General features: G+C 46.7%; 1 protein-coding gene across 1 annotated transcript; it reads left to right on the plus strand.

Moving 5' to 3' along the window:
• The first annotated feature begins 10292 nt into the window (after window positions 1-10292).
• On the plus strand, window positions 10293-13329 carry LOC116150881 (paraneoplastic antigen Ma6F-like). Its single transcript, XM_064482868.1, has 3 exons — window positions 10293-10380; window positions 10527-12407; window positions 13085-13329. The coding sequence occupies exons 2-3, from the start codon at window positions 10598-10600 to the stop codon at window positions 13327-13329; spliced, it is 2055 nt and encodes a 684-aa protein (XP_064338938.1). The 5' UTR covers window positions 10293-10380; window positions 10527-10597.
• Window positions 13330-14370: the final 1041 nt, after the last annotated feature.

Here is a 14370-nt window from a genome sequence, read left to right on the forward strand (position 1 = left end):
GGGGAATGACAACGGAGGGCGAAGCAGAGCAGAGCCAGCTTCCACTGGAGGGGTCAAAGAGCCTTACTCAGTCACCAAAGGTATTGTGAGTCCTTGCTGTGCCAGGCACTGAGAATAAAGCTGCGAGCAAAACAGCTGCATCCCTGCCCTCAGGGGGCGCGCATTGGGCGCCTAAGAGCTCCAGTGAGTATGTGTGCGTGTGTGTGCGCGCGCGCGCGCGCGCGCTCGTGCAGGGATAAAGGTGGAGGGGAAACGCACTTGACTTAATTTCAAAATAGCAGGTCGTATACTATGAAGAGAAAACAGAATTCTTGGACCGCGGGTGCTGCAGTAGTGACCGCCAGTTCCAGATGAATTTGCTGCCAGTCAACAAAAATCTAAGCAGCTGCCCCTTGCAGTGTGCTAAGCCCATCAATGCTTTCTTGAAGATTCCTGTTTCCTAAGGATTTCCCTAGGATGAAAAGGAAAATGCTGGAGTGCAGTAAGTCAAGGGAAACACAGCCACACTGTAGCGGTGAAGCTAGACACTGAAATTGAATCTGAAGGACATGGTCTAATTTTTTCTTCATTAGAAAAAAATAAACATTTAATGCTTTATTAGTGATAATGATTATAACCAACTTCTTAAATATTCTTGTAACAGTTCTATCCGTTAGATGCTAACAACTCTTTTTCCTATTTACCCTCCACGTTTTATTATGAAAACTTTGCAACGTACAGATCAATTGAAAGATTTACCCATGAACCAATTACCAGTATTCTACAATTAGCATTATGCTATACTTGCTTGATTGCATGGTTATCCTTATTTTACTGATCCATTTCAAAGTAAGTTGCAGACATACAAGTACCCTTCACTTCTTAACACTTCAGCATGCATGGCATTAGCTAGAGATCAATACCTGTTTACTGTTCTTTTTGTTTTTTGGAGGTAAAATTTACATACAGTGAAATGCAGAAATCTTAAGTGCCCCATGCAGTGTGTTTTGACAAATGCATACTCTAAGCTCCTGTCAAGATACAGAACACTATCAACACCCCGGAAATTTTCCCTGTGTCCATTCCCAGTCTCCACCACAATTCCACACAGAGGTAACTACTGTTCTAAATTTTTTCTACTATAAATTACTTTCGCCTATTTGAGAACTTAGTATGAATGGAATCATGTAGTGTGTACTATTCTGTGTCTGGATTCTTTCATTCAGTATGATATGATGGTTTGGAGATTTATGTATGTTGAATTGTTACTTCTTTCCTTTTATTACTGAGTAGGATTCCATTGTCTGGATATATTTGAGTTGGTTTATTCATTCACCACCTTATCATCTGGGCTGTTTTCATTTTGGAGTGTTATAAATAAAGCTACTGTGAACATTCATGTACAAGTTGGTGTAGACATACGCTTTCATTTGACTTGGCTAACTACCTAGAAAGGGAATTACCATGTTATAGGAGAGTTCTTTCATAAGAAACTGCCAGAATATTCTCCAAAGCGGTTGTACAACTTGTATTCCCACCAGATATGTATGAGAGTTCCTTTTCTTTCCAATCTTCCTCTGCATTTGGGGTTGTCAGCCTTTGTTTTTAGCCCTTTAAGTGGGTGTGAAGTGGTAATTCATTGTGATTTTAATTATCATCTCCCTGATGACTAGTCACGCTGAGTATGATGTTTTTATGTGCATACTGGCCATTTCTATATCTTCCTTTGTGAGAGTGTTCAAATAGCTTTCCACTTTTATGGGGTTGTTTGTCCTTTTATTATTTACTTGTAAGTATATTTAAAAAAACCTGCCTACTTGAGGTATATTTGGCAAAGATAAGCTGGACATGTTTAAACTGTACTATCTGATAAGGTTTGCTATATATATATACCACAAACACCACAATCAAAGCAATACATTTATCCATTACTCTCAGTTTCCTCGTGCCCCTTTGTTGTCCCTTCTGTGTCTTCTTGCTCCACTGATCTGCTTTCTGTTACTATGTTACTATAGAGTAGTTTGCATTTTCTAGAATTTTATGTAAATGGAATCATATAATAAATATTCTCTCATATCTGGTTCTTTTCATTCAACAAAATTATTCTGCGATTCATCCATATTGTTGCATGTATCAACAGTTCACTTGTGTCTGTTGCTGAATAATAGTCCGTTTCATGGAGGTAGCACAATGGGTTTATCCATTCATTGGTTGATGGACATTTGGGTTGTTTCCAGTTTGAGGCAACTATAAATAAAGCTCTATGAACATTCATGTGCAAGACTTTAACTGGACATGTATTTCCTTTTATCTTGGGTAAATAGCAAGGGGTAGTACAGCTAGAATATGTTAGAGGTGTGTTTAACTTTTAAAAAACCACCAAACTGTTTTCCAAAATGGTTGTACCATTTTACACCCCCAGCAACAGTGTAGGAGAGCTCCAGTTGTTCCACATCCTTGTCAGTCAGTACTTGTTACAGCCAGTCTTCTTTTTAATTTTAGCCATGCTAATATGTATGTAGTGTAATCCATGATTTTAATCTGAATTTCCCTGACTAGTGATGTTGAGCATATTTTCACATCTTCATTAGCCATTTGTTAATCTTCTTTGGTGAAGTGTCCACTTAAACCTTTTGCCCATTTTGTTATTATCAGGTTGTTTGTCTTCTTATTAAGTTGTAAAATCTCTTTATATATTCTGAATACAAGTCTTCTGTCAGATAGATGCTTTGCAAACATTTTCTCTCAGTCTGTAGCTTGCCTTTTGAAGAGCAGAAATTCTTATGTTTGACGAAGTGAAATTGATCAGTCTGCTCTTGTATGACTTTTGGTGTCATATCTAAGACATCTTTGTCTAGCCCAAGGTCACAAAGATCTTGTTTTCTTTTAAAAGTTTTATGGTTTTAAGTTTTATATTTACTTAAGTTTCTAATCCATTTTGAGTCAATTTTTGTATGTTTTGTGAGATATGGGTTAAAGTTCATTTTTGTGCCTATGGCTATCCAATCATTCCAGCATCATTTGTTGAAAAGATCATCTTTCTCTACGGTATTTGTTTGCCTATATCAAAGATCAGTTGTCCATCAGTTTGTGGATTCAGAACTGCCTATGCTGTTCTGCTGATGTATTTTCTATCTTTATGCCAATAATGTGAAGTTTTGATTAGTGTAGTTTTATAATAATCTTTGGAGTCAGATAGGGTAAGTTCTGTAACTTTGTTCTTTTCAGTGTTGTTTTAACTAGTCTAAGTTTTTTGCACTCCCATATAAATTTTAGACTCATCTTCATTTCCAGAAAAAAAGCTTGCTGGGATTTTGACTGAGGCTGGATTAAATTCTGTAGATTACTTTGGAGAGAACTGACATCTTACTAATACTGAGTCTTTTGAGCTTTGAACTAAGTCTGGTACACTGATCTTATATCCTACAAACTGCTAAACTTACATATTAGTTCTAGGAACTTTTCTGTAGACTCCATTGCATTTTCTAAATAGATAATCTTGTCATCTGTGAACACAGACAGTTTAGTTCTTCCTTTCCAACTTGGATGCAGTTTATGTCTTTTCCTTGCTTAATTTCCCAGGCTTGAACCTCCAATGTTGAATAGAAGGTATAAGAGTGGACATCCCTATCTTCTTTCTGATTTTGGGGGAGAGCACTCAGTCTTTCATCACTAAGGATGATGTTAGCTGTAGGTTTTTTGTAGATGCCATTTATCAGGTTGAGGAAATTCCCTTCTATTCCTAGTTTTCTGGGAGTTTTTATCCAGCATGGATGTTGGATTCTGTCAAATGCTTTTCCTGCATCTATTGAGAAGATTGCTATAGTCAGAATGTATCCCAGCCCCCAAATTATATGTTAAAATCCGAACCCCGGAAGGTGATGGTATTAGGAGGTAGGGCCTTTGGGAAGTATTTAGGTCCCAAGGGGATTAATGCCCTTATAAAAGAGGCTCCAGAGATGCCTTGCCCCTTTAGCACGTGAGGACATAGCAACTGGACCATACTGGCACCTTAATCTTGAATTTCCAGCTTCCAGAACCGTGAGAAATAAATTTCTGTTGTGTATAAGGTACCCAGTGATATTTTGTTATACCAGCCTGAATAGACTAAGATACATCATTTGGTTTTTATTTTTGATTTTATTAATATGCTGAGTTATGTTGATAAAATTTCAAAGGTTTAAACTAAACTTGCATTCTTATGTTGGACTACATAGTCATAATATCATTTTTATATCATGTTGAACTCCATTTGCTAAAATTTTGTTTCAAATTTTTACATGTATGTTCATGAAGCACATCAGTCTGTAGTTTTCTTTTACATAGTGTCTTTGCATGGTTTGATATCAAAGTAATCCTGGCTGGCCTCACTGAATGAGTTAGATGTATTCTTTCCTTGTTATTTTTTTGGAAGAGTTTGTGTAGTACTGACATTGCCTCTTCCTTTAAAAATTGGTAGAATTTGAGATCCCCGTTTGCATATTTGTTCACACGTGAGGGGAGGCTGCAGGGGATGCCACGCCAGGTGGCTAAAACTCAGAGATACAGAGGACGCAGTTCAGGGTGACCACAGCAGAGGGGAAGTGAGAAGGAAAATCCTGGAGAGGAAAGAACCACAGCTGGAGAAGTGAAATTTGGCATATAAATTCTCCCCAAATCTCTGGTGCCACCGGGCTGTGTATGCACAGGGTAGACTCGAAGAAAATAACTGAGCAGAGATTTCAGATGATGCTCAGCACAGCGGAGAGGGAGTTTGGAGTTTGTGCTTAGGTTAAGTTCACTGCCTGCTACAGCAGCAGCAGCAACAATAACAACAACACCTCTCTGGAGAAAGCCAATAGGAAGCAAGAAGCCAGAGCCACTAGAACATGTTATTGACAAAGTCCAGGATATGATGCTCAGTTACCAGGAGAAACAAGAAAATGTGGTGGTTTTCAAGAAAAAAAGCATTCAAGGGAACCTGACCCTAAGATGACCCTGATACTATAATTCACAGATGATATTTTTAAAGCAGCTATTATAAATATGCTTAAGGACATAAAGCATGCTCATAATTACATTTTATAATGCTTTATGTGCTTCTTCATCAACACACAAAATAACAGTATCTAAAAGTGGTCTACCAACTCTCTAATTTTGAGGTAATGCTATTTCTAAATATCTGCAATAACTATAATGGGATTTGACCTGGAGAGCATCATACTAAGTGAAGTGAGCCAGAAAGAGACAGAAAAATACCATATGATATCACTTATATGTGGAATCTAAAAAAAAAAAATGACACAAATGAACTTATTTACAAAACAGAGACAGACTCACAGACATAGAAAATAAACTTATGGTTACCAGAGGGGAATGGAGGTAGGGAGGGATATATTGGGAGTTTGGGATTTTCAGATACAAAGTACTATATATAAAATAGATAAACAACAAGGTCCTACTGTAGAACACAGTGAACTACATTCAATACCTTGTAATAGCCTATAGTAAAAAAGAATATGAAAAGGAATATATATGTATAACTGAACCACTATGCTGTACACTAGAAACTAACAGAACATTGTAAACTGAGTATACTTCGAAAAAAACATAATGGGATTTGAAAATATTTATTTCTGTTGGTAACAAAGTAACATGTACTGCCGATACTATTGTGGTTTGCTGTCCACATTCATAATGGAAGGAATGCTAAATTTTACTTAGTTTAGTAAAAATAAATATGCATTTCCCCCATTCAAGTTTACAGATTCCTTAAGTTCTTAATGTCAGTTTTAGATCTTAAGGTCACAGATACTGTTTTTCCCCAGTAGGACCAAAAACTATGTCTGGCATATAGTGGGTGTTCAATAAATATTTCTTAAATAAATGAATTCATGTGTGTTCCAATCTAGTGGTTAAGGAATTAAAATTTGCTCTTTGGTTTTTCATATTCATTTTAATAATGAATCAATAACAAAATCTACTAGTTGATGATTGTTTGATATGTGCCAGGCATTGTTTTATAAATAGTATCTCATTCTTACAGTGACCCTGAGGTAGGTACCATTATTATTCCCATTCTACTGTTATAGAAAGTGAGCCAAATAGATTTTAAGCAATCTCTTTAAGGCCACATAGCCGGCTTTAGAACTCAGACTGTTTGATCCACAGTCTCTGTCCTTAGAGGATTAAGATAAACTTACTCCAGGTGACTCAGGCTTGGAGACTGGCCCTCGGTTCTAACACATCCTGCTCAGCTCTCCTTTGTTGATGAAGGCTCAGACCAGCTCTTTTTCACCCTCATCTTCTTAGTCTACCTGTAGTATGATCTGGGGATGCTCAGCCATTCCCTCAGCATCACACAACCAACTCAAATCTAAAGACCACCAGACCTGGTTCTCTAGGACCAAATTCTCTTCTGTTTTCCAAATCCCAATTTCCATCTGCCCACTGGACATCTTTCTCTGATGTTCTTCAAGCTCCTCTACACCAATGCAAAGGTCACTTTCTCTGTGAGGACCTTCCTGACCCTGCCTAGATGGATCTGCTCACCTGGTTTTCCTGCTGCACTCTGTATACTACCCTACCACCACCCCAGTAATATTGTATCACTCCATTAATTATATTTCTGCCTCTCCTTGCCATTCTGGAGACCATTTCTAGTTTGTTCCTAAATCCTTAGGAACTTGGACATTGTCTGACACAGTAGGCTCATAGTAGATGCTTGTTGAATGGATGAATACATGAATGACTGCTATGCACCAACCCTACTACTTAACACTTCAGCTGTTGTGTTTATTATGACCTATACATAATCAAGTGTGTAATGTAAAAATGTAAATGTTAAGTGTAAAATGTAAAATGTAAAAACAAAAAAAATATGGTCCAAGGGAATAATAATGAATTTATAAAATAGGATATTTTAGCAAAGAAAAAGTCAGAGTAAAATGAAGCATTACATATAGGAAATCATTAACAAGAATTTCACTGAATTCTCATTAGAAACAGTGGAAGCCAGGAGATAGTGGAACAACATCTTTAAAGTTCTGAAAGGAAAAGAACTTTTCAACTCAGAACTCTATATCCAGGGAAAATATCCTTCAAGAATAAAGATGAAATAAGAACCTTTTGAGATAGATGAAAGTTAAAAGAATTCATCAACAGACCTGCACTAAAAGAAATGCTAAAGGAGGTCTTTCAATCTGAAGAAATATGAAACCTTGATCTGAGGAACACCAGAAATGGTAAATATGTGGGTAAATATTCTCTTAATTTCTTTATAACATATATGGCTTTTTAAAGTAAAAATGTTCACAGTGTATTATAGAGTTTATAACACATGTAGATGTAATATATATGACAACTACAGCATTAAGGATGGGGTAGAGGGGAATGAATTTATGTGGTGGAAATATAGTCTTACATTTATTTACAATATTAACTCTAAGTAGACAGTGAAAAGATAATCTCTAGAGAAACCACTAAAAAAAAGGTGCAAAGAGGTGTAGCTAAAAATATAACATATAAATAAAATGGAATTGTAAAAAAAAGTTTGGTTAACCAAGACAGGAAGGGGGAACACAGGAACAAAAATAGATGGGACAAATAATAAAAGAATAACCTAGCTCCAACTGTTTAAAAAATTACATGCAGTGTAAATGGGCTAAACACTCCAATTAAAAGGCAGAGATTATCAAAGTAGATAAATGAGCAAGGTCTTTGCTGTTCTTAAGAGATTCATTTAAATATAAAGACACAGATGGTTGATAGGAAGAGGATGCAAAATATACCGTGCAAAGAGTAAGCATAAGAAAGTGGGAAGGGCTATATTAATACTAGACAGAGTAGCGTTAAAGACAAAGAATATTACCTGAGGTAAAGGATAATAATGATGTAAGGGTCAATTAATCAGGAACACACAGAATTCATAAGCATATTTGTACCCCAAAACAGAACTTAAAATATATTAAAGAAAATTTGACAGAATAAAGGGAGAAATAGACATTTCCACTATTATAATCAGAGATTTTAATATCTCTGCCTCAGCAATTGATACAACAACTGGACAAGATATCAGTAAACATATAGGTCTGTATGACATTATCAATCACTGTTACTTCATTGATATTTATAGAACACGGTACCTAACAACTGAAGAATATAGATTATTTACAAGGCCACCTTGTACATTCACCTGGGTAGATCAAATGCTGGGCTATGAAACAAGCCTCAACAAATTTAGAAGGATAGGAAATTTACATAATAAATTATCTGAGTCCACAGTGACATTCCATTACAAAGTAATAACAAGAATATATCTCCAAATATTTGGAACTTCAACATCACACTTCTATAAAACCCATGGGTCAAAGAAGAAAACACAAAGGAACTTAGAAAGTATTTCAAATGGAAAAATAATAAAAAATAAAATGCCAGAATGAGTGGGAGGCAGCTAAAGAAATGATTATAAGAAAATTTATTGCCTTAAATGCTTATATTAGAGAAGAAAGGCATAAAAGCAATGCCCTAAGCTTCCATCTAAAGAAGTTAGAAAAGGAAAAGCAAAGTAAACCCAAAATAAGTAGAACAAAGGAAATAATAGAGACAAGAGCAGAAATAAATGAAGTAGGAAACAAACTATGGAGAAAATTAGCAAAGTCATACATTTGTAAGAGAACAATAGAATTTATAACCCTCAGCAAGATTAATCAAGAAAAAAGAGAAAGTACATTAATCATCAATATCAAGAACGAAAGAGGAATATCACTATAAATCATACCAGTATCCAAAAATAATGTGGGATTGTTATAAGCATCCTTATGCCAATAATTTTGATAACTTAGATAAAAATTTGTCAATCCTTGGAAACAAAGCAATTTATCAAAACTGACAAGAGATTAAATACAAAATATGAGTAGCCCTATTTCTTATAAATTAATTTGCTACCAAAAAAAAAAACATTCCTAAAAACAAACATAATGAAAGAAAAAGCCAGACCAAGACGATTTTATGGGCGAATACTAGCAAATATTTAAGGAACAAAAGTCACCAACTTAAACAAACACTTACAGAAAATAGAGGAGCAGGGGTCAATTCCCAAATCCTTTTGTGAGGCTACAATAGACGTTACTAAACATGATAAAAAGATTATGGGGAAATAATTACAGAAAAATACCTCTCATGAACAGTGTAACAAAAATACTCAACTATCAGCAAATCAAATCCAGCAATGCATAAATAAGAAAGTTTTCCTATTGCCTATTTACAGACGTGGGGCACGGATGTTCGATGAGTTGTATAGGCCACCCAGCTCTTAGGAGCCTCTGTGTTCACCTGACCCAAAGCCCACAGCCTTTCCAATGCAGTGGCTGCCTGGGTGGTTGAGGGCTGGCTTCGCAGTGTAAAGAGGTGTGATGAGGCTCCTGGCCTGGGACTAGCCAATCTGAGTCTCTCCTGGAGATTCCAGGCTTAATGAGGGCAGGATGTGAGTGCAGAGTGGCACTGGGGACCTGTTATTAGGTTCCACTACCCCCAGGACTCCTGGTTCCCAGCCCCTACATACTCCCCACCATTGGGCACAATTACTGATGGAGGCCATTTTGTTGCTGGAGGGCCAATGGGTGTGCCTGTTGCTTCTGCAGGCTCCAAACCTTGCCACAGCAAGCCCTTACCAAGCAGGTCCCGTGGCAGCAACACTGACACCTCAAATGCTCTCCTGATCCAGCCATTTGTCCTGCACAGAGAGGCTGAGACCTGGCTCCCTCAACTACTTGGGGCTTCTGGGAGCACTGAGGAGCCCACAGTGGCCTCGGCACGGAGGGCCTGGGAGAACCCTGGACTGCACAGCCCTGAGGCGCATTCTTCTGACTCTCTGGCCCCAGGGCTTTGAGGTGGCCTTTGGAGTCCGCTCCGCAGCCCGCAGGCAGCACCCGCAGAGTCAGAGAAAGTGAGCAGGCGACCCGGGGCTTGGCTCCGGTGGGACACCCCCCCACCCCGAATTACCGCGGGCGCCCAGGGTAGGGGCCGCATCGCTGCCCCAACAGGCAGTGGTGGGGGAGAGGGTCCTGGTCCAACGCTGGCGAGGAGGGGAGGTGGGGCTCCTGCCTTCGGGATGCAGGAGGGGAGGGCGGCTCCAGCTGCAGAGGGGCAGGGGCTGGTGGGGTGGGGGAGGGGCTCCAGACTCCGGTTTGGGGGGCGTGGGAGGGGACTCTCCAGGTTGCCAGGGTCGGTGTAGGGAGCAGGGGCGCTCCAGGTCCTGCACTAGGAAAGAGGGTGGCAGGACCCCTAGCTAGGGGGTCTGGGAGGGGCGGGGAGGGCTCCTGGCGACTGCGGGGGTTTCAGATGGTGGTGAGAGGGGCTCTGGCTGCTATGGCAGGATCAGGGGCGTCGGCCAAGGCGAAAGAGGATCTTCTCGCTGCGGAGGTGAGGGGTGCACGGGTCGGGGGGCTCTGAGTCGCTGCAGTGGAGAGTGGGGAACGTGAAGTGGCGGGAGAAGGGCGCCAGGCCGCCGCTGTGGGGAGCGGTGGGGCAGGCTGTCTGGTACTAATGTCCCTCTCTCCCCTCTGCAGCAGGCGCAGAGACTGCGACAGTCTGCGCTTCCCTGTCGGATCGCCGCGCACCCTCCCCCCAGGTCCCTGCGATGGCACTGGCGGTGCTGCGGGACTGGTGCGGCTGGATGGGCGTGAACGCTCAGCGCTCTCTGCTCATCCTGGGCATCCCGGAGGACTGCAAGGACCAGGAATTCCAGGAGGCCGTGCGGGCTGCCCTGTGGCACCTGGGCAGGTACCGAGTGCTGGGCAAGGTCTTCAGAAAGGAGCTGGGGTCCAGGGTTGCCTTGGTCGAGTGTGCTGAGTATTTAAACCGAAGCTTGATTCCTCGACAAATACCAGGCACGGGAGGGGCCTGGCCTGTGGTCTTCCTGCCCCAGGCCCCCGATTCTGAGTCACAGGATAGACCCAATTTCCCTGCCCAGCCCCAGAGACCAGCATTGGTTGGCAGGGCAGGTGAGGCAGGAGCTGCAGATGAGGCAGGAGCTGAGGGTGAGGCAGGAGCTGAAGACGCGGCAGGAACGCCAGGTGAGGAAGAGGTTGCACAGGAAGTAGAGGCTGCAGAGGAGGAGGGGGCTACAGGTGAGGCAGGAGCTGCAGGTGAGGCAGGAGCCTCAGGTGAGGAAGGGGCTGCAGGTGAGGCGGGAGCCGCAGGTGAGGAAGGGGCTGCAGGTGAGGCGGGAGCCGCAGGTGAGGAAGGGGCTGCAGGTGAGGCGGGAGCCGCAGGTGAGGAAGGGGCTGCAGGTGAGGCGGGAGCTGCAGATGAAGCAGGCGTGTCAGATGAGGAGGGAGCCGCAGGTGACACAGGAGTTGCAGGCGTGGCAGGATCCTTGAGTGTGGCGGGAGCGGGAGGTGAGGCAGGAGCCCCAGGTGAGGAAGCAGCTGCGGGGGCAGCAGCAGCAGCCATAGTCGAGGCGAGAGCCGGGAACCGGCCATGGAGGCAGGTCTTGCAGCCTGTGCTGGAAAACATGGGCTCTCAGGGCCTGAGACCCTTCTCTGGGCTGGAAGAGCCTGGCCCCGGGGAGGAGTCCTTTGAGAGCTGGCTGGACCACGCCAACGACATGCTGTACCTGTGGCGCCACGTGTCTGAGAGGGAGAGGAGGAGGAGGCTGGTGGAGAGCCTGGGCGGCCCCGCGCTGGATCTCCTGTGTGGCCTCCTGGTGGAAGATCCCGACATGGCCGCACACGACTGCCTGGCCGCGCTGGTGCAGGCGTTTGGGAACAAGGACACCCGGGTGACCGCACGGCTGAAGTTCATGACTTGCGCCCAGCGGCCCCAGGAGACTCTCTTTGCCTACATGATGCGCCTGGAAGGCCTGCTGCAGTCGGCCCTGGAGAAGGGGGCCATCCACCCGGCCATCGCAGACCAGGTGCGCGCCCGGCAGGTGCTGATGCGGGCCCGCCCGAGTGCTGCACTCCAGAACAGGCTGAGGAGGATGAGGCTGGAGAGGAGACCCCCGGGCTTCGTGGGGATGCTGCGGCTCATCCGGGAGACCGAGGCACCGGAGGCTGGCCCAGCGGGCAGCGAGCAGCTCCAAGTGGAAGAAGAGGCCCGCGTGAACCCTGGAGACCTGGCAGGTGCCCCAGCTGTCCCGGCCCAGGAATATGGTGCCCAGGCCTCCTCAGCCCAGGAGGTCGTCACCGGGGGCACCACTGCAGATGGAGCCAAGGCCTCCCCAGCAGGTGAAGGGACCGCCCAGGGTGCCCTTTCCAAGGAAGGTAGCACTGAGGCCACCCCAGCCTGTGAAGAGGCCAGCGAGGCGGCTCCTGGCACTGGCGAGGCTGGTGAGGCTGACCCTGAAACTCACGTTGCCACTGGGGCAGCCCCTGCCCCTGGGGAGACCAGCAAGTCCTCCCCTGCCACTCAGGGAGACGAAAATCCTCCCATCCCTGCAGGCCTAGGTCAGGCAGCTCCCTCAGAGGCCCCTGGGGCCCCCATCCCTGCCCGGATGGACAGGGCTTCCTGGGGGGTAGGACCCTCACAGGCCCCCGGGGCCCCCTCTCCTGCCCAGATGGGCAGGGCTTCCTGGGGGGTAGGACCCTCAGAGGCCCCCGGGGCTCCCACCCCTGCCCAGATGGACAGGGCTTCCTGGGAGTCAGGACCCTCAGAGGCCCCCGGGGCTCCCACCCCTGCCCAGATGGACAGGGCTTCCTGGGAGTCAGGACCCTCAGAGGCCCCCTGGGCCCCCTCTCCTGCACAGATGAACAGGGATTCCTGGGAGTCAGTACCCTCAGAGGCCCCTGGGGCTCCCACCCGTGCCCAGATGGACAGGGCTTCCTGGGGGGTAGGACCCTCAGAGGTCCCCGGGGCCCCCTCTCCTGCTCAGATGGGCAGGGCTTCTGGGGAGTCAGGGCCCTCAGAGGCCCCCAGGGCCCCCTCTCCTGCACAGATGTACAGGGCTTCCTGGGGGGTAGGACTGTCAGAGGCCTCTGGGGCCCCCACCCCTGCCCAGATGGACAGGGCTTCCTGGGAGTCAGGACCCTCAGAGGCCCCCGGGGCCCCCACCCCTGCACAGATGGACAGGGCTTCCTGGGAGTCAGTACCCTCAGAGGCCCCTGGGGCCCCCACCCCTGCCCAGATAGGCAGGGCTTCCTGGGAGTCAGGACCCTCAGACACCCCCAGGCGCCCCCAACTGCCCAGATGGGTAGTGCTTCCCGGGAGGCCCCAGGAGGTCCTGGCTGTGAGCCAGAGAACCTCACCCAGGCAGGAGACCAGGAGGCTGAGGGGCCCCCCGAGGAGGGGCTCAAGCCCATCCCAGAGGACCCGGGAAATGAGGACAGGGCTGTGGAGATGAGCCCTCCCAAGTCCTCCTCGGGTCAATAGGCTCAGCAGGCCCAGGGCCCCCCTGGCCTGGAGGCAGGTAGAGGCCAGGCCAGGCAGCCACCTCACCCCAGGTAGGGAGCAGGGTGGAGGGAAGGGCCAGCCCAGCCCAAAGCAACTCCCTGGGCCCCCCATCACCTGCAAGAGACCCCACCCACCACCATGAGTCCTTCCATGTTAGACACCAAATGGGGCGGGGAGAGGTGCCCCTCCCCCACCATGGCAACACCACACCAGCCTCAGCCCCAAGCCCTGCCAACTGGGGCAGCCGGCCCAGGAGGATCCCTGAGTGCCCAGCCCCGGCCTTGGTGAGGGCCACCTGAAGACGTCTGCCCCCACACTGCCCTGGGAGATGTCAGGGGCCATGTCAAGGTGCCTGGGCCTCCGAGAGGGGCCCCTAGTCACCGTCCCCTGGGGCAGGCTGCTCCCTGTACTAGGAAGCCCATAGGAAGCCTGTGTCTCTGAGGCCCCATAGTGATCTCCTCACCACCCCCACACCAGCCCCTGTTCCCGTGCAGAGCCCTGAGGTGCCCGTGGACCCAGGCCGGGTGTCCCTCCTACCCGGGCCGCCACCTCTGGGCCCGGCCACGTGCCCTGAGCTCAGGGCACCAAGGCTCTGCTCGCTCTGGCCCAGTGTCGTGAGCTCCACGCCCGCTGTGTCGGAGTAGATTTAGGCCAACCGCTGCTTGTTCTTGTGGAGATGTGTGTGTGTTCTTCTCTGAGCAGTACCCCCAGCCCAGCCCGGAGACCCCAGCCCGGTCCCAGGAGACGGCGGGAAGGACAGATGGACGACGCCCACCTGGTGGCCTCGGGAAGGAAGAACTGGGCCGGGGAAGGTCGGGGGCTGCGGAGGGTCCTCGGGGACCGTGCTGTGATCTGCCATCGCTGCTCCTCGTGACCCCTTGTCCTGGGCTTGGGGGAGCGTTCCCCGCCGTGTTCTCCAGTGTCCTGGACTGTCCTGTGGGGGCCAGAGGGCAGGGCCAGGCCCCAGCATGTGGGCCAGAGGTGGAGGGGTGCCCTGGGGGCAGCGGTCATTGCTGGGGT

This window comes from Camelus dromedarius, chromosome X, assembly GCF_036321535.1.
Source record: "Camelus dromedarius isolate mCamDro1 chromosome X, mCamDro1.pat, whole genome shotgun sequence".
Classification (NCBI taxonomy): Eukaryota; Metazoa; Chordata; class Mammalia; order Artiodactyla; family Camelidae; genus Camelus; species Camelus dromedarius.

What these genes read in the sequence shown, in the direction of transcription:
- LOC116150881 (XM_064482868.1), top strand. Translation starts at nt 10,598, where the DNA reads ATGGCACTGGCGGTGCTGCGGGACTGGTGCGGCTGGATGGGCGTGAAC. An exon ending in TCCCATCCCTGCAGGCCTAG is followed by an intron (nt 12,408 to 13,084) that starts GTCAGGCAGCTC and finishes ACCCCTGCCCAG; the next exon opens with ATAGGCAGGGCTTCCTGGGA.